Source organism: Onthophagus taurus, chromosome 2, assembly GCF_036711975.1.
Source record: "Onthophagus taurus isolate NC chromosome 2, IU_Otau_3.0, whole genome shotgun sequence".
Classification (NCBI taxonomy): Eukaryota; Metazoa; Arthropoda; class Insecta; order Coleoptera; family Scarabaeidae; genus Onthophagus; species Onthophagus taurus.
In genome coordinates, this window is record NC_091967.1 from 3,786,813 (window position 1) to 3,809,214 (window position 22,402).

The 22,402-nt window shown below is 32.6% G+C and overlaps 2 protein-coding genes across 6 annotated transcripts in view; one reads left to right on the plus strand and one right to left on the minus strand.

The window, feature by feature from the left end:
• The first annotated feature begins 1,680 nt into the window (after positions 1-1,680).
• On the plus strand, positions 1,681-3,719 carry LOC111419230 (JNK-interacting protein Aplip1). Its single transcript, XM_023052014.2, has 6 exons — positions 1,681-1,895; positions 2,028-2,254; positions 2,313-2,708; positions 2,768-3,048; positions 3,103-3,278; positions 3,339-3,719. The coding sequence occupies exons 1-6, from the start codon at positions 1,813-1,815 to the stop codon at positions 3,409-3,411; spliced, it is 1,236 nt and encodes a 411-aa protein (XP_022907782.1). The 5' UTR covers positions 1,681-1,812; the 3' UTR covers positions 3,412-3,719.
• Positions 3,720-7,212: 3,493 nt separating this feature from the next.
• The window catches only part of LOC111418801 (neuronal PAS domain-containing protein 2-like), a 57,391-nt gene continuing 42,201 nt past the window's right edge, over positions 7,213-22,402 (minus strand). For 3 of the 5 annotated variants that reach the window (XM_023051472.2, XM_023051470.2, XM_071193906.1), the window contains 6 exons: positions 19,654-19,820; positions 14,370-14,539; positions 14,047-14,313; positions 13,765-13,993; positions 13,478-13,704; positions 7,213-13,426 (listed from right to left, as the gene is read on the minus strand). In XM_023051472.2, coding sequence (XP_022907240.1) covers positions 12,992-13,426; positions 13,478-13,704; positions 13,765-13,993; positions 14,047-14,313; positions 14,370-14,539; positions 19,654-19,820 — 1,495 coding nt within the window. In that variant the 3' untranslated portion in view covers positions 7,213-12,991. The remainder of the gene's footprint in view (positions 13,427-13,477; positions 13,705-13,764; positions 13,994-14,046; positions 14,314-14,369; positions 14,540-19,653; positions 19,821-22,402) is intronic. The other 2 variants (XM_023051473.2, XM_023051471.2) reach the window with 1 other exon arrangement.

Sequence of the window (22,402 nt, forward strand, 5' to 3'; positions counted from 1 at the left end):
TGATTTTGCTTGATATTTGTTTACCTTGTACCAAATTTCAACGCTCTATCACAAATGGTATTGAAAATATTTAGAAAAATGTGTTAAAATGTCTGAACTTTGATGGCCCATATCTTGGCCATTTGAAGACTTTTATAATAATTTTTTTTCACGAATCGTCATCATTTTTGCTCTAGTATATGAGGTTAATTTTATGCCCCGAGTCACCGGAACACCCTGTATATGTCAAAATGTGCTTAACATTTTCGCGTATAACTCGAAAACGATCAATGTTATCAAAATTTTCAAAGACTGATAAAAGTTTCTAAAATAAATTTTCTATTAAAAAGTACAAAAACAAATGTAGGGTTACGTGCGAACAAAAAAGTTCTGAGCAAACAAATTTTGGGTACAGCCTGTATAGCATGGTTGCCGCCGCCCGATCAAAGTCAAAATTGGTTCAATGATTTTGCTTGATATTTGTTTACCCTGTACCAAATTTCAACGATCTATCATAAATGGTATTAAAAATATTTAGAAAAATGTGTTAAAATTTCTGAACTTTGATGGCCCATATCTTGGCCATTTGAAGACTTTTATAATAATTTTTTTTCACAAATCGTCATCATTTTTGCTCTAGTATATGAGGTTAATTTTATGCCCCGAGTCACCGGAACACCCTGTATATGTCAAAATGTGCTTAACATTTTCGCGTATAACTCGAAAACGATCAATGTTATCAAAATTTTCAAAGAGTGATAAAAGTTTCTAAAATAAATTTTCTATTAAAAAGTACAAAAGCAAATGTAGGGTTACGTGTGAACAAAAAAGTTCTGAGCAAACAAATTTTAGGTACACCCTGTATAGCATGGTTGCCGCCGCCCGATCAAAGTCAAAATTGGTTCAATGATTTTGCTTGATATTTGTTTACCCTGTACCAAATTTCAACGCTCTATCATAAATGGTATTGAAAATATTTAGAAAAATGTGTTAAAATTTCTGAACTTTGATGGCCCATATCTTGGCCATTTGAAGACTTTTATAATAATTTTTTTTCACGAATCGTCATCATTTTTGTATATGAGGTTAATTTTATGCCCCGAGTCACCGGAACACCCTGTATATGTCAAAATCATAAAAACTAACAACATAAATGCTTACCGCATATAAATTGTCAACAGGTCAAGTAATCTAAATATTTATTATAAAATAAACGTTGATCAAAATAATTATCAACTAAATTATTCTAACAGATCTCTCATCGCTAATATAAACGCTTCCTTTAGCCATCGCTTAATCTTGTTAAAATCAGATATTCTCCAAATCAGATTCTTCAAGAGCATAGAATTGCCGATAACAGTACAATTCTCTTCTTCAAACAAATAAAGCAAAATGATCCTTGATCAATTTATCAAACTCTTTTGACATCTGAATTGGTTGAAAATATTCATCAATGAATCATGATAACATTTTCAAAGTCATTAAATTACATGAGTTTCGGAATTCTAACGCAACTGTATGATTAAAGAATTATTTTAACCAAACTAAAGAATTTTTTCTACTTCATTACAAAAAAAAATGAAATAATTGCGATCGATACTTAAATTGCTATCTTAGAAATAATTTGTAACATTAACTTACAAAACACTAATGGATTTTTAGAATCACGTGGGTTTCGGTCAAAATAGAAATATATTTAAACTGGCAAATGATAGAATTAGATCAATTGGTCTAAAATCCCTAAAAGTACAAGAGAAGTGGATTTTAGAGCGTCGGCGTCGGCATTAGCCGACCGAGCATCGAATCAATACCACCCCTCGGTAGAAAAATAAGATGGCAGACACGGAGTTCGAGGAATTCAGGCATACTTTTGAAAAACTACCTTCTCATATCAAAGTTCCTGTTCCATTTTACTCGTAAGTAATATCTATTCTTTTAAAAGCCCGTTTTGTTTCATAATCAATAATCATTTCATAATAATAAAACACGCCCATATTACACCAATCACCCTATAAGTTTACAATGCAGATTTAAATTATTTTGTTAAGTTTGGTGCATGATGTGAACATTGAAGAAGAGTCTCCGACGTCTTCCAAAAGCGATCCGGACACAGACTGTGATATAGTACCAGATGGAAAACCAAAAGTATCTGGACCAGAATCTGAGGACAATCATGGATGTCAGGTGCAAATGTCTAGAGTTCCGTTGGCACCTTGGCGAGGACCTGGTGAGAGAAGAAGGAGGAAATTACCAGAAATCCCCAAAAATAAAAAATGTAATCCAACTAAATACTTAATTAATATTAGAAATTAAATTTATTTAATTATTTCCAGCTGCAGTAGTTACAATGTACAACGCACAACTCTCAAGAGAACTATCTTTGGCTGACGAATTAGGGGGCTCGAGCAGCGCTCTTAATTCATTGTTGGTTTTAAAATGCAGTCATCTCTGGGATAACGATTCCCCAGACTCAGAAAGGCTCCTAACTGACGCTGACAGTGGCCATAGTACTGCTCATTCTCCTACGGATGGACCAAAATCTATGTCGCCAGTTTTGGGGATGTCCCCAGCTTGTATGGGTGGGGGAACGCCGTATTCTGACGTGGAAATGCTGGAAGCTACTCACAGGGGACTTCATAAATTTATACCAAGACACGAAGATGAGATTGAAGTTGAAATTGGCGATCCTATTTATGTTCAAAAAGAAGCCGACGATTTATGGTGTGAAGGTAATAAAAAATCATCTTTCAGCAACGAGTCAAAATATTTTAAATATAAATTTTCTTAGGTGTTAATTTAAGAACTGGAAGAACAGGAATTTTTCCTTCAGCTTATGCTGTGGACTGTGATTATTCCGATTGGGATTCGACTTGCGAACATGGAAGACGAGAACGTTATTTGTTGGGTTATTTAGGTTCGGTTGAAACATTAGCTCATAAAGGAACTGCTGTAGTTTGTCAAGCCGTGCGAAGAGTGGTAAGTGCCAGCGGAGGCGATCCGGATTCTCAACCATGTATCCTCGAAGTTTCCGATCAAGGACTTCGCATGGTCGATAGAAGAAAACGAAACGTAATAATTCATTTTTATTCACCACCAAATTTTTAACAAAATTTTAATTTTCAGCAAAACGAACCTTGCATAGATTACTTTTACTCATTAAAAAATGTGTCATTCTGCGCTTTTCACCCTCGAGACCATCGTTATTTGGGTTTTATCACCAAACATCCAACACTTCAAAGGTTCGCCTGCCATGTATTTAGAGGAAATGACTCAACAAGACCAGTTGCTGAAGGAGTTGGGTAATTATCAATGAATGATTTAACGAGTTAGCTACTAAAATGAAATTGCGGTTTTCCCAGGCGTGCCTTTCAAAGGTTCTATCAGAAGTTTATAGAGACTGCATACCCGATAGAAGATATTTACATCGAGTGAAGAAGACGCAGCGCAATAATAAAATTGTATATATCGAAGCTGTGTCGATCAATAACGAAAAAGTTTCTGATTTGGAGTATTATTTTTGTATATTTCGTGTTGGCTATGGACGAGGAAAATCATGAATAAGGAAACAAGTTAATCTTCGTAATCAGGTTTTAAATGTAATTTGCTCTCAAACACTCGTATTATAGTAGTTTTTATTATATTCAAGTTTTTTGTCGGGGATTTTATTTTATCTTTTTGTTATATTATATTAAATAAGGTGATCAATAAATAAATCAATAAAACATCTTCTCTGAGCCTAACATTAACGATTTTATTTTTTAAACCAAAATTTCTTCAGCTTTGAGACATAAATCTTCAATTTCATAAATAAAGAGAGTCATATTCTGGTTAGTTATACAGGGTGTCTCAGCGAGACCGGTCATTAGACGTTTCTGGGGTTCTGGCGAACATAAAAATTTGAGAATTCAGACTTAAGTACCAACTTTATTTTTTTAAAAGGAACACCCTGTATATTTTTACATATTTGGATTTGTCTGTTTTCAAGGTTTATAAATAACTTTACTTTTTGCAATTTGATTCGGTCGTTCTTGAGTTATTCGAATTTTTCTAGAAAAATCTGCTCCAGCAGATATTTGTTCAAAAAATCAGAAAACACTCAATTTTTGGGATATCAATTTAGGATTGAGAACATGCTTAAGCAACATGATGGAGTATGTTTTGGTGCCGAGAACTGCGGTCTAGAACGTTTGATCACTTTACTACGGCACGTTAACTTTTCAAAATTTGGAAGTGCCATAACTTCATTTTTTTAAATGGCACCTCCCATATTTTATTTTTTAGTCGTCTTCGGTGTCTCATTCTACATCTTTTATATCCCATATGGCCCATACCTAATATTAATAGTTTGGGAGATAATTAGGGTTTTTTGAAAAATGCACACATATATGGATATTTAGCCTAGTGTGCCATGAAAAATAAGCCTTCTCAATGAGTTCTTGTCAAAGACTCACTTGTTTACGTCACTTGATGCATGTGAGCTAATAATTATCTGTTATGTCACTTAATATTAGCACTGAAACGAGTTAAAATCGATAACAATAACGAAAGTAATATTTACACAAATCAAGAAATTCTTAATTTATTTTTTTTGCATCTTTGGCAGCTCGAATTGAGGTGTTGGGACTGGGCTCGAAATAAGTCAAGGTATTCATCTCTTCCGTTGCATTATCTACTACATTTTTTGGTCAGTTTAACACGTGATTAATTCGTCCAAAATGTACAAAATTTGCTTCTATTCCTCTAAGTGGCCTTAGGCCAGGCGCGCACTAGCGATTTAGTTGCGGCAACTTAAAAATCACCAAAATGAAATACACTGAGTTATATGAAGCGGCGCGCACTAGCAACTATTTAATCACGGCAACTAAAAAATTACATCTTGCCCTATTTTCAAGGCGACTCAACTGTTGCCGGGAATAATGCAACGTACACGTTTTAACCTGTACGCGCGCACTGGCGATTATTCGGTCAGTTGCTACCAGTTGCTTTCTTTCATTTCGACTTAAAATTGGTTATTCCACATGGGGTTTCATTTTAGCCAAATACTTTTGAATCAACCTGTATATTGTATTGGCATTTTTATTTAAATTTTGTCATATTGCCAATGAACAGTTCCCTGAGGAGAGGTGAAATATTTTGCAAAATAGTCTCTAATGTGAATACCTCTAACGGTACCTCTTGTTCCAACGGGATTCATGTTATCTAAATGACATTCGTACAAACTATCTTCGAAACAAACTCCATCGTGCTTCCTAACAAAATTGTGGAGAATGCAGCATGCTTTTATAATGATATCGGATAATTCAAGACTGGTATCTAATGGCTTATTCAGTATCCTCCATTTGCCAGCTAATATGCCAAACGAGCACTCCACCATTCTACGGGCTCTTGATCGCCTATAGTTAAAGACACGTTTCGTAACTGACAAATTTTTGCTAGGATATGGACGTAGAACATGTTCTGAAGTAGCAAATGCTTCATCGCCTAAAATTATAAACGGCATGACAGTTCCGGTTTCCTCATTTGGTAGCAGTGTTGGGCCTGGTATATTTAACTGTCCTTTTTCAAGTAAACTGCCAAATTTTGATTTCTTGAAAATATTGGAATCACTTGCAGAACCATAGGCTCCAACTTCTATTGAAGTAAAACAGTAGTCGGAATCTGCTACTCCAAGCAACACAGTTGAAAAGAAACACTTATAGTTGAAGAATTCAGATCCACTGGAAGCAGGTTTTTTTATTCTAATATGTTTGCCGTCGATGGCTCCAATACAGTTAGGAAAATTTGTTCGCTTGTAAAAATTGTCATATATATAGACACTAAACATTCCCAAATAGCGATACATGTATCTCTCACAATTTCTCTTATTGTTGTTTGGCCAAGTAAATATTCAAAATGCAAAGAGGCGAAGCTGTTGCCTGTTGCCAAATATCTGTAAGAAACAATGTTATTATGGTAAACTTGATCTTGAACTGCAGTCAGTAAGATATTAAAACTCGTATAACTCATTCTATAGTAACTGAAGAATTTCATGGGGTGGTCCTTCAATGTTTCAAACAGTTTATAAAATTGACCATTAAACAGTCGCTGACTAATGAGGAGATGAACCCAAAAACGTCTGTTCTTCCATTTTCTTCTTTTGATAATCAACGCACAGACACATGCTACATCAGTAGCGTCCATGTTGAAATTTAAGACTGCAGCAACTATCTAGTCGATAGTGCGCTGAGCGGAAATCTAATGGCAACTTTTTAATCGAGCGATTTTTAAGTTGGTCAACAATAAAGTCGCGAGTGCGCGCCTGGCCTAAATTTACCTTTTGTCATCGGAGATAAATGTGGATAATTTACATTAAACATTCTGCAAGTTCTACTAAGAACTTCCTCGCACTTTTCGTGCACAAAAAATAAATTATGGATTTCTTCATTTGTATAAACATTATTTACGTTATTAATATCCATTTTAACTGGTTTTAGACTCACAAGCATCAAACAATCTAAATTAGACTTTGACGTTTATCAATAAGTCATTAAACATTTGTTTTCCATGGCACACTAGGTTAATATCCATATGATATGTGAGCATTTTTCAAAAAACCCTAATTATTTCTCAAACTATTAATGTTAGGCATAGGACATATGGAATATAAAAGATGTAAAATGAGACGCCGAAGACGACTAAGTAATAAAATATGGGGGGTGCCATTTAAAAAAATGAAGTTATGGTGCTTCCAAATTTTGAAAAGTTAACGTATCATAGTAAAGTGACCAAACGATCTAGACAGCCGTTCTCGGCACCAAAACATACTCCATCATGTTGTTTAAGCATGTTCTGAATCCTAAATTGATATCTCAAAAATTGAGTGTTCTATGATTTTTTGAACAAATATCCGCTGGAGCAAATTTTTCTAGAAAAATTCGAATAACTCGAGAATTGCTGGTTCAAATTGCAAAAAGTAAAGTTATTTATAAACCTTCAAAACAGACAAATCCAAATATGTAAAAATATACAGGGTGTTCCATTTAAAAAAATGAAGTAGGTAGCGACTTCCGGTATAACCGGAAGTGCCAGAAATCTGAAAATATTTTAGATGAAGAGAACGTAATTGATAATACTTAAGTCTGCATTCTCAAATTTTTTGTTTGGCCAGAACCCCAGAAACGTCTAATGACCGGTCTCGCTGAGACACCCTGTATAAAGGAATAATTTTGAAGGGTAATAAAAATAAAATAGTGATGAAAATTGTTAGGATGTTGTAATAAAAACGATGAATTTTTACAAAAAAAAAGTAATAATCAATGACAAACAGGCGCAACAATAAATATTTACAAAAACAATTTATTTAATCGATTTATCATTTTCTGTACGTTTTAAGTGGTGTGAATTGAATGTGATAAAAGTAACAGGATTATTACAAGTCGACTTTTGTACTAAATCGTACGTCATTATTATTAATAATAATTATTATAAACAAACAGCGAAATATAATCGGTACGTACAAACTATAAACCTATAAAATAATAGAATAAAACGTATCATCACAGAATTACTAATTTTATTTTGCTTATTTCATTTTAAAATAAAGAATTATACAACTATAATAAACTATCGTGAATATTTTTTTAGTAGTACGTTGCGAATATTGTTTTGCTTCATTTATACAAGACTTAAATTTCCTAACGAAATTAATTACAATTTATTTAATTTAATTAATTAAAAATATATATTCATAGGATTACTAATAGAACACAGGGTACAGTCTTAATCCACACAAAGTTGAGATAATCCATCAACTTTCACCATCGCTCATTTTTAATATATCGTGTATCCTTTTTATTAAGTTTTTGGCTTTTATTCATACTAATCGTGTTAGTATAATTTAAGGATCACACAGATAATTTGCAATTTAAATGCACTAAAAAGAATTGACAACAAAAAAAATCGTTATTATAATTTGTAGAAAAGGGCTAAACAAACTATTTTATATTTTATAAAAAACCTTTTTCTTTTCTATTCATTTTGGTTAACACTGTTATTGTACACGAATATTTACCATTAATTTAAAATATACAGAATGTCCATTTATGATTAAAAATTCATTTAATTCATGAATCAATACTCTGTATATAGTATATAAGTTGTACATATGTTATTTCATTGACCGTATTACTTTAGTCTTAGAGTTTAAAGTTGATGTATCAATTAAAAAAAATTATTTAAAATGTATTTGCTGTGAAGAGATCGAAAAATGAAATTGAATTAAACCGAATTAACAACGAACAACACCAAAAAAATTCATTAACTTTTTTGCACATTATTTTCACTTATTTTTTATGCTTTATCAGTTATAAGTGTGTAAGAAAAAGAAAATCATTGAATACACATCACCACAACACCATCATCCGAAAAAATATTTAGGTTATTATTATCCCCAATAAAAAGATAATACTATTGTCTTAAATATATACATGTGTATAAATATCTTAGTGTACAGTGAGAATGTTGTGCTTCTATTTTTTGCTTAAAAAATTAATTATTTCTTTTAAGCTGCGATCTTGTACGTACATAAATATAACCGGTACCTTTTCAGAGATGAATTAAAGTAGTTTTGGGTTGTAACAAAAATATGTTTTCAAATTTGTGCTATAACGACATTGAATGTTAGCATACAAATTCAATTTTTAGTTGTTTTAATTAATATAAAACTGGATAATACCAGAACCAACCTAATTCTTTACTGAATTGGATGTGATGAAACAACAGTTTAATATAGATAGCCTAAAGTTACTAATTTTTTACTAATTTTGACATAAATCGATTCTTCACTTTTAAAAATAAAGAAGTTATGAATAACAAAATAAGAGGTCGGTTATCTCCTAAATATAAATAAATAATAGTATATTAAAAAACAAGTTTCGTAAGACACGCTTTAATGAATGAAACGTGTTTTTTATGCTATTTTTTGTAGTTTGCGTTTTTATCCTTTTTTCTTAAGAAAAATAAAATAAATTTTGACAATTTAGGGAAATAGGTATGTAGCAGTTGGTAACACCGTAACACTTGACAATAGAAATTTGAATTCACAATTAGAAACTGTCAAAACACAAAATGTATTCACCTGAAAAAAATGTTTCATGTACACCTCCCAAAGTAAGAGAAATTGCTCAGAGTTCAATGTCCTCATCATTGTGGACTTTGTATTCAATGCTAAGAACGTGTTTAAACATCCATAGACAAAAATTGTCACATTGACAACTAGAAAAATTAATGACCCAATGTCGCCAACTTGAACTGGTTCCATAAAATGTTACTAAAATCTCATTACAGCATCGGATGCTGTAAGGAGTCTCATTACAGCACCCGTTTGAGTACTGTAATAGTTTTCATTACCGTCGCGAATTACAAAATAGTATATTAAAAAACAAGTTTCGTAAGACACGCTTGAAATGCTTTAAGTCTTATGAAACGTGTTTTTTATGCTATTTTTTGTAATTTGCGTTTTTATCCTTTTTTTTTAATAAAAATAAAATAAATTTTGACAATGTAGGGAAATAGGTATGCAGCAGTTGGTAACACCGTAACACTTGAAAATGACAATTAGCAGTGACAATTAGAAACTGTCACAAAATGCATTCATCTGAAAAAAATGTTTCATGTACAGGGTGGGCAAATTTGGGTGTTATTATAGGCTATCTCAGAAACTATAAGAGATACGAAAAAAGTAGGTGCCATGTCCCGGTCTCTAACACCAAACCTGTATCTTCTTTTGCTTTTAAGTTATAGCCAAAAAGTCAAATTTTCGTGATTTTAAAAAATGCTCATATTTCGTTTATTTTTGAAATTAGAGAAATGGGGTTGATACGTTCTTAAGACACTTTTTTAAGTAGAATATACTGCCGTTGAAAAGTTTTAAATATACTTGATGATTTTTGAGATATAACACAAAGTTGTGTTTTTTTAAATACAAACTATACTTGATTATGATGTTAAAGAAAAGAGTTTATTTTTAGCTTTCCAATGATGTATCGCATGTATGGTGTATTTGCAGAAAATAAGCGTTAATTTTCAATTCGAAAATAGTAAGCGCTAATGTTCAAAATTTTGATTATAGTAGGCAGGTCCGGACAGTAAATACTACCTAGTGGCTATAATATATGGTTTTGCACGAATATGACAGAATAAAGTTGGTTTTGTATCAACGAATAAAAACTTTGAATAGTTAATTTAAATTTCTCAGCATCTTATCCCTGACTTTGTTCACTAATAAAAAATGATTAGCATTTAAAGTTTGTTTATTAAAAATACAAGAAATGTATTAATTAATGAATAATTAAATATGGACAACTTCAGGAACTAAAGAGTCATAAACTGTCATTTTCTTCTACTCAACTTACTGGTTGTAAGATTAGAACAGTTATCATATCGGTATCATTGAATGAAATCTTCGGTAGTATTTTCCCAGTTTTTCACTAAAAATATGCTCTTTTCAGTAACATCATAATAAAGTATAGTTTGTATTTAAAAAAATACAACTTTATATTATATATCAAAAATTATCAGCTATGTTAAAAATTTTTCAACGACAGTATATTCTACTCAAAAAAGTGTCTTAAGAATGCATTAACCCCATTTCTCTAATTTGAAAAATAAACGAAATATGAGCATTTTTTGAAATCACTAGAATTTGACTTTTTGGCGATAACTTAAAAACAAAAGAAGATAGAGATTTGGTCTTTACGGGATTGGATTAGTTTCGGAAAAAGAGACCGGGACATGGCACCTACTTTTTTTGTATCTCTTATAGTTTCTGAGATAGCCTATAATAACACCCAAATTTGCCCACCCTGTACACCTCCCAAAATAAGAGAAATTGCTCAGTATTCAATATCCTCATTATTGTGGACCTTGTATTCGATACTAAGAACATGTTTAAAAATCATAGACAAAAATTGTCACATTGGTAACTAGAAAAATTACGATGACTCAATGTCACCAACTTAAACTGGTTCCATAAAATGTTACTAAAATCTCATTACAGCATCGGATGCTGTAAGGAGTCTCATTACAACACCCGTTTGAGTACTGTTAGAGCTTTCATTACCGTCGCGAATTACAAAAAATCTATTACAATAAGGACAAATTAAGTATACAGGGTCAGTCAAAAAGTTATCACGAAACAAAGTTACGCTTTCTTTAATAGAACACCTGTATATTATTCCATATTTCGGTCCATCTCAAAATTCTAAAAAAAATCATGTCAGATATCGAGCTTTTCAAAATTTACGAATTTATCTAATTAGGTTGAATTTATTTTTGGGCGCAAATTATTCAAACTATTTTTGTATTTTTGATGTGTTATATCACTGCGTTGCTATGGAGATGAAAAACTTTCAAAGGTAACTTGATGAATTAAGAACATAAACGACTAAAATATTTTTGTGTAATTTATAAGAGTGATTTTCAAAATTTAATATCTCAAAAACGGTTATGTTTAGGTTTATGATGTGTTATATGAATTTTGTTTAGAATTTCGAGATGAACCGAAATATAGAATAATATACATTAAAGAAAACGTAACTTTGTTTCATCATAACTTTTTGACTGACCCTGTATACGTAGTTGTCCTGTACTTTTGTATCTTAACATTTTTCGGAGATAACCGACACTTTCCATACATACAGTGTGTCCCAGAATAGACGTTATAAGAGGTATGATGACTTAAAAAGTTTTGAATTTTATTTTAAGGCTAAATAACTAAGCCCTGCTTGGTGTGAAGAGAATTTTAAGAATATTTTCATATTTTGAAAACAAAGGCGGCCTTGACAGTGAATTGAAAACTATTTTTAGTTTAGGTAAAGTATCTTTTTGTTCATGATACGGAAAAATTTTATTAAGAAAAGTTGTTCAAAATGAGAAATTATGGTCCTATACAACATTTCAGAAGGATTTATCTACTTTGGTTGATCCATCACATTTTAATTTAAATAACATAAATATTGTATAGTAATTGAAATGTGACCTAAAACTGAGGGATAATACAATTTATTTGTCAATATTTGCGACTACTTAAGTCATTTTTTTGTTCTTTGTTCATGGCATTTTTTTCCCATAATTTTTCATTCTGAACAACTTTCCTTAATAATATTTTGCCATACCATGAACAACTTTACCTGAACTAAAAATAGTTTTTGCTTCACTATCAAGTAAAATTCTCTCCATACCAAGCAGGGCTTAACTCCTCAGAATTAAAATAAAATTCAAAATTTTTTAAGTCATTATACCTCTTGTAACATCTATCCTGGGACACACTATATAAGCGACCCTGTATAATTAGATACTTTTAAATAATAAACATTCAATATCGTTATAACAATTTCAGCCATAATTTAAATTTTATTCAATGTAGATGTGTATGTATTTATTATATACATATTAATTGATATAATTTTCTATTGAGTCATAAAATCAAAAGAAACAAATTTCGATAAAATTACGTTAATTTAAAACTACTTATTTTTTAACATTACTTTCATCTCAAATTTCATTTGCACATTTTCCCCCGAAATCAACCCCTTTGTTGATCTTTATTTCTTAAATTCTTATACAAATTACAAAAATATATCACAGTATGAGAAGGACGTCGTTTTAAATACACCAATTTTTCATTCATTCTATCAAAATTAATAATTAAAAACAATTTCTTTAAAAACAATTAAAATTAAAATATTTTGTTGATTTTGTTACTTTCTAATTTAAGAAATTAATTTGTATTTGATTTAATATGATTATAGAAAGTTAAGTACGCACGTACAGGATCGTCAGCGATCGGTTTTTTTTTTGCTGTATTGTTTTTGAAAATCCCTCTAAAATCTTCAATCCGGGCAAATAATGATCAGTCTTGAAAAATCAATGGCACAAACCCTAGTAGTACATAGTATCCCTAGTGACTTTTGCTTTTTTTGTTGGACTCTTGTTTTTATTTCACCTTTGGTTCACAATCCAACCAAAACTATCATCACCTATTATCCGAAATATCCGTTATGTGATAACCCTGCGGTAAAGACGACGTCGATGTCAACGACGAAGAAGATGGCGACGTCGTGGAAATTGAATCTCCAAGGCCGTCATCGCTCGATTGAGACTTCTTGTGTCTTTTCGTCGCACTTGAAGCTTCTTGGTGTGACACAACCGGCGGTGGCCTCTTACTTCCTGATCCTTTCCCTTTAAAGCAGTACGTATAGTTCGTTGTGGACGATGACGAAGTTGTGGAGTGGTTAGTGTCCGAGTGGTTAAAGTCTTGACTCTCTCCAATTACAGAACGCGGGCTTGAATTCGATTCATTGTCCGAATCCGGTGATGGTAACCTATGCAATAAATGAGCGATCGCCACATCTAGTTGTTGCGGATCGTCCACCCCTTGTGGTGCTTCTGTTTCATTAGCACTTACACTCTTAAAATAAAAATTTAAGATTAAAAAATATTTAATTATATTTTTTATTACCATTAAAGATGTGCCATTTTTGATCAGCGCCGAATACCTCTCTTTCATTTGTTTAATCAGTTCCTGTCCTTCTCTCTCCGATACAACCGCGTTTACACAAATAAAACTTTCGACGGTTCCCGTATTGTCGATTTCAAGATATCCTGTCGTCCTTAAATATATAAACTGACCAGTTCTTGATAGTAAACGATAACATGATGAACCTCGGCTCTCACCACGATCGTACACTGTAAAAAAAATCAAATTAAAAATTATTTGAAAATAATTAAGAATAAATATGCACTAACTTTGTCTTAATGCAATCATCACCCATCGCACTTCCTCTCGATGCATATATTTAAAAGCTGAAACACCAGAAACTTCTTCCTTCAAATAGCCTGCTATAAAAGATATACGATGATCGCAATTAATAATTCGCCCATCGAGAAGGTGCCTTGTGATGTACTCGTCGTTGGTATCGAGGGTTTGCTCAATTGTTAGGTCAGTTTTTAATACCCTCATAAAAAATATCCATAACTAAAAGAAAAAAACAATCGTTCTTTTTATTTCTCGTTTGTTCTGATGCTTACATCGTTTGAGCCAAGATTAGGAATGGCGAGTTCGCGATTACTACTAGAAGCAGGAATAGCTGTTGGATCGCGAAGTTGTGTTCCGGTAATGTTAACAACTTCGTAAACTGCCGCTTCGTTTCTTGGTCCGGCACGTTTCAGATGCATGTTAAAGTATTTTCTCCAATCGTTATCCGAGATGTCATTCACTGTGCTTATGTACATTCGAAACCGTTCGGTGTCATCAGCAGATATCAAATTGAATATGGATTGGCCCATGAGATCAGTCTGAAAATTGAACCAAGAATTCAATTTTCGTTCTTTCGCGGAGGTATCATATTTACCTGTAAATGTCCGAGCAAGTGTTCCACGGCTTGAGACACGAAAACAATTTTACCACTTGTCGTTAGGATCATGAGAAATCCACGGAGTTGATCTTGTACCAAATCTTCTAATAACGATTGGTCAACGTCTGGGATATTTAGGTTTAACTCATCTTTACGATTAAGTAATCCTATAGTAAAAAAAAAAAACGTAGAAAATATATTATGGGAATATAAAGAGAGAGAATTTGAATGGAACAAGTTTTTAGAAGACAACTAAGATAATCCAAAACGACCGTTTACATAACGAACTATTATGACAGGGGAAAATACGAAGTGCTGCAATTTAAAGTCCCTACGCTGTAAACAAATTATGCGTAATAAAAACGTATTGAAAGAGATAGAGAGAGAGCGGCAACGATGGTCGGCGATAACGATGCATTCAGAGCGCATGCACACAGCTAAAAATTCAAAAAAAAAAAATAACTAAAATAAAGTATCGTTCGACAACGGAAATTATTTAAATAAATACGAATGTTTCAGTTGTTGTTTAATGAAAGAAAAAATAAATGCAAAATAGAACCGATTTTAATAAAATCGCTCCCTAAATTAAAACATTTCTTGAATTATACAGGGTGTATCCGAATGACTGCAACAAACTTCAAGGGGTGATTCTTTAAACTTCGGCTTCTCTAAGGAGCTCTTTTTATGCAGATGATAAATACATTACAAAAATTTTACATAGGTTGATAAAAGTATCCTAAAACTTTTTTGTCTCTCTAAAATTTTTCCAAAAACGACTAATTTTTGAGAAAAAAAATAATAAAGCAAACACTGCCTCTTAAACAACGGGGTTGTCGATCTAAATTGGAAAGAATTGTTAATGAAAGAATCTTAGTAGGCTTAAAGTCATAAATATTTTTGACATTTAAATGTCAGTGTTTTTCTTACTATTATTATTGTTTTTCAAATTAATTGTTAAATAAAGTTCTATCGCATTTACGCTCGTTCACTCGTCATTTCAAAATTTTAAATAAAACAATAATAATAGTAAGAACCACTGACATTTAAACGTCAAAAATATTTATGACAAAGACTACAAAGCCTACTAAGATTTTTTCATTAAAAATTCATTCCAACTTTCGATTAATCTGTGCTGGGCCCCATACTTTTTTTAATATTTATTAATGGCTAAGGCCCACTTTTACCATCCTCCTGATAAACTATCTAGAGGATAGTTGCCATGGTTACGGCGCTTTTAAGCGCTCTCATTGGCTAAGAACTGGATTTATCTATCGGATAAATTTATCAGGAGGTGGTAAAAGTGGGCCTTAGCTGATAACGTTCCTGAGTCAAGTAACATTATATTATTTGCTGATGACACAACCACTGTGAATATAAGTGATAATTTGCCGGATCTTTTTAGTGAGGTGGTTGGATCTCAGGGTTGCATTTTTGACTGGTTTTCAGCTAGTCAGCTTAGCGTAAATGAATCTAAGACTCAGCGGTTACTATTCTCTTTGCGCGCACTAGGTGATAATGTTGATAACCCTACTGTCAAATATCTAGGAGTTCATTTAGATCGTAAACTTACATGGGAAGAGCATGCAATACGAACAACTAGTAAATTAAACAAAATTATTTACTGTATTAGAAATTTAATTAATATCGTTCCAGTAAATACAGTAATGACAGCATACTATGGTTATTTTCATTCTCACTTATCATATGCCATTTTCGCTTGGGGTCATTCTGCACATGCTGCTCGGGTGTTTAGCAATGTAGAGTTAAAAATCTTAAATACCTTGTATTTATATATTTAACTGTCTCCTTTACATTAAAAAAAATCTTCAGAATTTCAAAAGACATGATGAGGTCCATCATTATGGAACCAGACACCATGATAACCTCATGATTAATTATACTCGCACTGAAAGAGCTAGGGATGGCACTAATTATTATGGAATTAAATTTTTTAATTTGTTGCCTAATCCCATTAAATTACTTGATATTAATAATTTTAAATCAAAGATCAGAAATTACTTGTTAGCGAGAGCATTCTACAGTGTGGATGAGTACTGTCTGAGCACTTTTGATGACCTAATATAGGCCTTATCTCGCATGCCTTACTCGTCCGGATTTGTGCCGTCGTTTATTGTAGATGTAGTTTTAAAATGTTCTTAATGTTGTTAATTGACTAGCGGTAATGTTACATGTATTTTTTATTATTCTGTTTGTTATGTATTATACGCTTTTCTGACTTGCGCAAATACTATTGTATGACGTCGCCAATAAAGGTTTATTATTATTATTATATTATATATTATTATTAATAACCCTACAGCTTAACAGTTAGTGTTTGATTAATTATTTTTTTTCTCAGAAATTATTAAATTTTCGAAGAACATCAGAGAGACAAAAAAGTTTTAGAATAGTTTTATCTATCTAACTGAAATTTTTTCAAAGTATTTATCATCTTCATAAAAAACATTTAGGCATAAATTGAACGGGGGTGGTTACGTTTAGTAGTTTAGAAGGGTAGATTGAAAGTACAAATAGGGTCAAAACGTGCCCTATTATGAGTTAAATATATTCCCCAAATTTCATTTTCCTAACGTTTACGGTTTTTGAGAAAAAAAAATTAAACCAAAATTTTCCGCAATTTTTGGAGGGGTGTAGCTCCTTAGGGGAGCCGAAATCGCCCATGGTTCATATATCAAAATCAAAGTACCCTTAAAATTCACTAACGAATCACCCTTTGAAGTTTGTTGCAGTCATTCAGACACACCCTGTATATTAAAATAAACTGAATATTATATTGCAGCGCCTCAACTTCATCAATTACAGCTCTAGATCTTTTGATTAATTAAGCCAAAGTCGCTTGCAGCCGAGGATCAGTAATTAATACTATATTAACCTGAAACTGGTGATCATATTGTGGCGGCCTGAAATTTTCAGGGTGATTTATAACATACGGAGCAGATTAAAAAGATAGGTACTAGGGGCCAAACTGAAGATATTTTATTAATACTGTTTTGACTACAACGTAATAATTACAAAGATATAGAACGTTAAAGTTAAATTAATGGTCGAGCATTTCTTACGATATACGGTATTACACTACGTTTAAATTCAAACTGCGAATATTTCGGGGTTACTTAAACAATGCATAATTAGCACCAATAATAAAATCTTTGTAATATGACAGTTACTGCTATTTAAAAATGTGTTAAAATACTCTAAAACTGGTGTTTGTTTGTTGAGAACCGCTGATCCATGTTTTCATTGCTGCCAATCCAGTTGATTTGGTTACCTAGCAACGGACATGTCATTTAACAGCTCCTTCAAAAATGACGATGGCGTTGACAAGTATTTTAATTGTTGTTTACTGAATATCAGCGGTTCTCAAAAACTGACGTTAACTTATTTAAAAAATTAACACGCGATATCTATGTAACTATTAAGTTTTTAACAAAACATTATTAGCAAAAGCTCTTCAGTTTGACCCCAAGTACCTACCCTTTTAGTCTGCTCCGTATGTTATAAATCACCCTGTATATTGTGGTGCCTCGGCCGCAAGCAGCCTCGGCTTCATCACGTAATGTTGTAAATCTTTTGACTAATTAAAAGGAGGGCTGAGTGATTAATAAAAACGCATTGAAAGATCATTGGCACGCTCTCAATGATGGTCGGTGATAACTATGCATTCAGAGCGCATGTACAGGGTGTCCCAAATTCGCATAGGTTATCTGCGAAACTAAAAGAGATAGAAAAGCAGTAACTTTTAACCCAACTCAACCCAACCCAACCCAACCCAACCCAACCCAAACCAATATTTTTTTCCGGGTTGTTTGACAGACGAAAACAAAACTGACCTATCGTAATATTCTTTCACGCTTTAATTAGGGTTCTTCACGCTTTAATTGGAATTTCTTCACGCTATAATTGGGGTACAAAGAAAACCGACATTCCTTCACGCTATAATTGGGGTTTCAAAATAAAACTAACCTTACTCAACATTCCTTCACGGTTTAATGGGGTTTCAAAAGAAAGCTACCTGTCTTAACATTCCTTCACGCTTTAATGGGGTTTCAAAAAAAAGACTACCTGTCTTAACATTCCTTCATACTTTAATTGTGATTTCTTCACGCTATAATTAGGGTACAAAAGAAAACCGACATTCCTTCACGCTATAATTGGGGTTTCAAAACAAAACTAACCTTACTCAACATTTCTTCACGCTTTAATGGGGTTTCAAAAGAAAACTACCTGTCTTAACATTCCTTCACGCTTTAATGGGGTTTCAAAAAAAAGACTACCTGTCTTAACATTCCTTCACACTTTAATTGTGATTTCTTCACGCTATAATTGGGGTACAAAAGAAAACCGACATTCCTTCACGCTGTAATTGGGGTTCAAAAGAAAACTGACCTATCTTAACATTACGCAATATTTTTGTTAGAGTTGATTGACATTTGTAAACAAAACTAACCTAACTCAATTTTTCTTTTCTGGAAGTCATCGCTCATTTTTTTAAACCTTTTCGCTGCTATGCTCGACTATACTCGAGACGTACACGCCGTATTTATAGCAGTGAAATGGTTAATCTTACCATGTTAAAACACATTCCTTGGTATTTTGCTGAAACTGCATAGAACAGGCAAAATAAATTATATGCATCGACTTATAAACATTATTTCAACGTTAACTATAAAATAATATACAGTGAATTTTACTTAAGATGCAATATACTGAAATCTATTTCCATAGAAACCAGGGCGTATCTACTTACTTTCTCCCACATAAAATGTAACATGTTAATATCATTTGACATTACAGGAATTATGTTGAGATGATGACATGTCATCTACTGTTCTTATATCTCTTTTAGTTTCGAAGATAGCATATTCGGACAACGAATTTGGGACACCCTGTACAACGCTAAAAATTCGAATATAAATAAATACGAATCCTTTGGTTGTTGTTTACGAGTGTAAATGAATTTTTTTTGAAATCATGTAAACAAAAAATAACTAGCAAAATAGAACCGATAGGAATTATTTTAAAACATCCCGCCCTAAATTAAAATATTTCCTCATGCGGAATGAGTTGAACAGGTAAATATTTACCTAGCATTAGATATTATCGACGGTTGCCCTGCGGTTCAACGTTTCACAGAGCAAATACAACCGGGGACGTAAACAAAATTGTTGTTTTGCAATGCAATAGGTATCATACGATAAGGAATTTAACTAAACTAACAACATTTTTAAAAACATATCTATAAAACTCGATTTTTACTTACTTTGATGTATCCTTAAATGACTGGCTGTTAATCTTAAGATGCTGGTTTTATCCATCCTTTTGGCGCTTCGAGAAACCATCGGTACAAGAGTCGCCAACTCACCAATGAAAGCGTTCAGTTTATCCCTTCGCATTTTTTCAGCACGGTTTCTCATCTCACGACTGTTACTGAAACAAAAATGTATTTGTTTAAAATTGTTTTAGATTCCTAATTCGATTTATTTAACAGAATAAATTTGCATATAAACCAAAGGTTTGTTCTTTTAAAGTAAAGTTTGCAGCAATTGCCGCAATTCGCGAAGAATTCAACTTAAATTTGCGTCCTTGACCATAAGAAAGTCGAGGAAAGGAAGTCTTTTCCTTGTTGCAAAATCAATAAGAAGGAGTCATGGAATGGATGGATCGATGGAGTATGCGGTGGTCCTTCGGTTATTTTCTCGTCGCGAATACTAATTGGACGGTTTTGATTTTAATGGAAGGTGGGGTAGTTTTTCACCTGGAATAGAGAAAAAAGGACAAAGCACGTTTCTCTATTTAGTCATCGACGTTTGCAGATACTCACATGTGGGTCAATGTTATAAAAGTAAATTGTTCATCGTTTCGATTTGCGTTGGTCAGTTTTAGCAAGATACACGCTTACACGAATACTGATGATAGAACTAACCTTTCCTTTCATCAAGGTTAAGAAATGTCATAAACAATCATATCCTCCAGGTGTAAGCAACATTTCTTTGAAGTGATTACGTAATTAAAACCAAATATTTACTATAAATACCAAGTATTTGTTATGAAAGTCTATAGCTAACGGAAATGCCAATCGACTCCAACATATAAAAAACATTGCAAAAAAACTTCAGCCTTGATATCTAGGTATAAATCGTAAACAAGGTGCAGTAAGTTGTATCGATTTGTTAAAAATTACAAACTTATAAACGAGTTGAATTCGTTCGATTTCAAATTAATTAAACGACTGCAAAATTCAAGTTTATTAAAGTAGCTGCACGGGTATCAAATTTTATTTATCGAAAACATTGTTCTTAGGATTAGAGTTTGTTCAGCTTCGATGCGACACGGGGAAGGTGCACGTGCTGCAGTAAATTCGTTGAGCACAATCAATTTTGTGCAAAATTACACGATCAAAGCGTAACTCTTGAAGTGGAAGCCAACGCGTAACTACGACTCAACTAATTGACGATTTTAGTAAAACTGCTCGTGATTAATTGCTATGAAATTGAGGGGCGCTGCAACTCGCCTCTACCAAACCAACTTCACCATTATGATGCACCAACGCCTTTCAAACGCATCCAACATCTTTACAGTTTATAATTCGTTGGGTTTCCAATATTAAACAAGTCAATAATTTTTTTTTTATTTTGCAACAAAATTAATAGAGTTATTGCAAAAATGGTTATAATTCTAAAGGACAAACGCGCAAGTGTATGGTACAAAAATAATTCTATTTATCAATATCATTTTTGTTTAAATATATGTTTAAATAAATAAGGAAAATGTTTGATGTAGTCATTGTGAAAGATATGAAAAAAATGCCAAGGATTTTATCGAAAAATATAGTTCCACATACTTGGTGACCCCGTCATGATGTAATAATATAATCAAGCGACGTGATACTCGACGTGATCTTAACATGGTACTCGCATGATTTAACAAATTTAGATCGCGCCATGCGAAAATATATTGATTAGTAACTTTAACCCTCCACATATTTCACTTAATAGTAAAAACTTCATTATGTTTAAAGTAGCCATGACTATGTAATATCGTTTAGACCCAACGATTATTTGTTGTGTCTCATCAATGAGGAACGCCATAAAAGGAGCACTCAGATCTTTTTTGAGAAATTTTTGCTTTGATATACAGGGTGACTTATTAGTCTTATTACTTCGCCATCAAACTTTGACATATGATAGTCAATTATTTTAAATCACTTTAAAGTTTTCTGCACCGAATTTCGAATTTATTAATAGTCAGTAAAATCAAACATTCAACAAAAACAAAGTTGTCATTGTAATATGTCAGTTTGCTGTAAGGTTTAATTATTACATACAAGAAGAAACTCAAAATGTACGCTTATAGCACTGAAGAGTATTCAGGTATAATTTTCGTGTATGGTTTTTGCAATGGAAATGCTCGACAATCAGTACGAGAATATCCAGAAAAATTTCCACAGCGTCATTTGCCATATGATTCAGTTTTTGGCGATTTTTTCAGAAGACTTCGAGAAACAGGTAATCCTGCTCCAGCAAAAGCTATTCGCATGTAGTTAATGTAGAGGACAAAGAAGCTATAATTAATGCTGTCATTGATAATCCTTCCATCAGCACTCGAAGAATAGCACACAACATACATGTAAATCAGCGAAGTAATTGAACAGCGAAGCAAGTATTTAAGTACTTGCTATAATGTAAGAGTCGGAAGAGAGAATTACAGCCCTCAGCCCTGTCTTTCGATGATTTTGCTTTTCACCCAATCGTTTAGGTATAACTTTCCGCCGGGATTGAAGTAGCCGGTATGCTTAAGAGATCTCGTGCCATTAACCTTAAAATAGGAAATTCAGAAGCATGAATTTTCCACCATTGTAATATATCTGTGTCTTTATTACATCGAGGCATAGAATAATATTTACTGCATACAAAACATCAAAATCAATTACAAAATCTGACTTTTCCGCTCTAGAATCTTGTCGTTCCTCCAATGCCGTTACTTTCGAACGTTGGCCTTCTGATTGATGC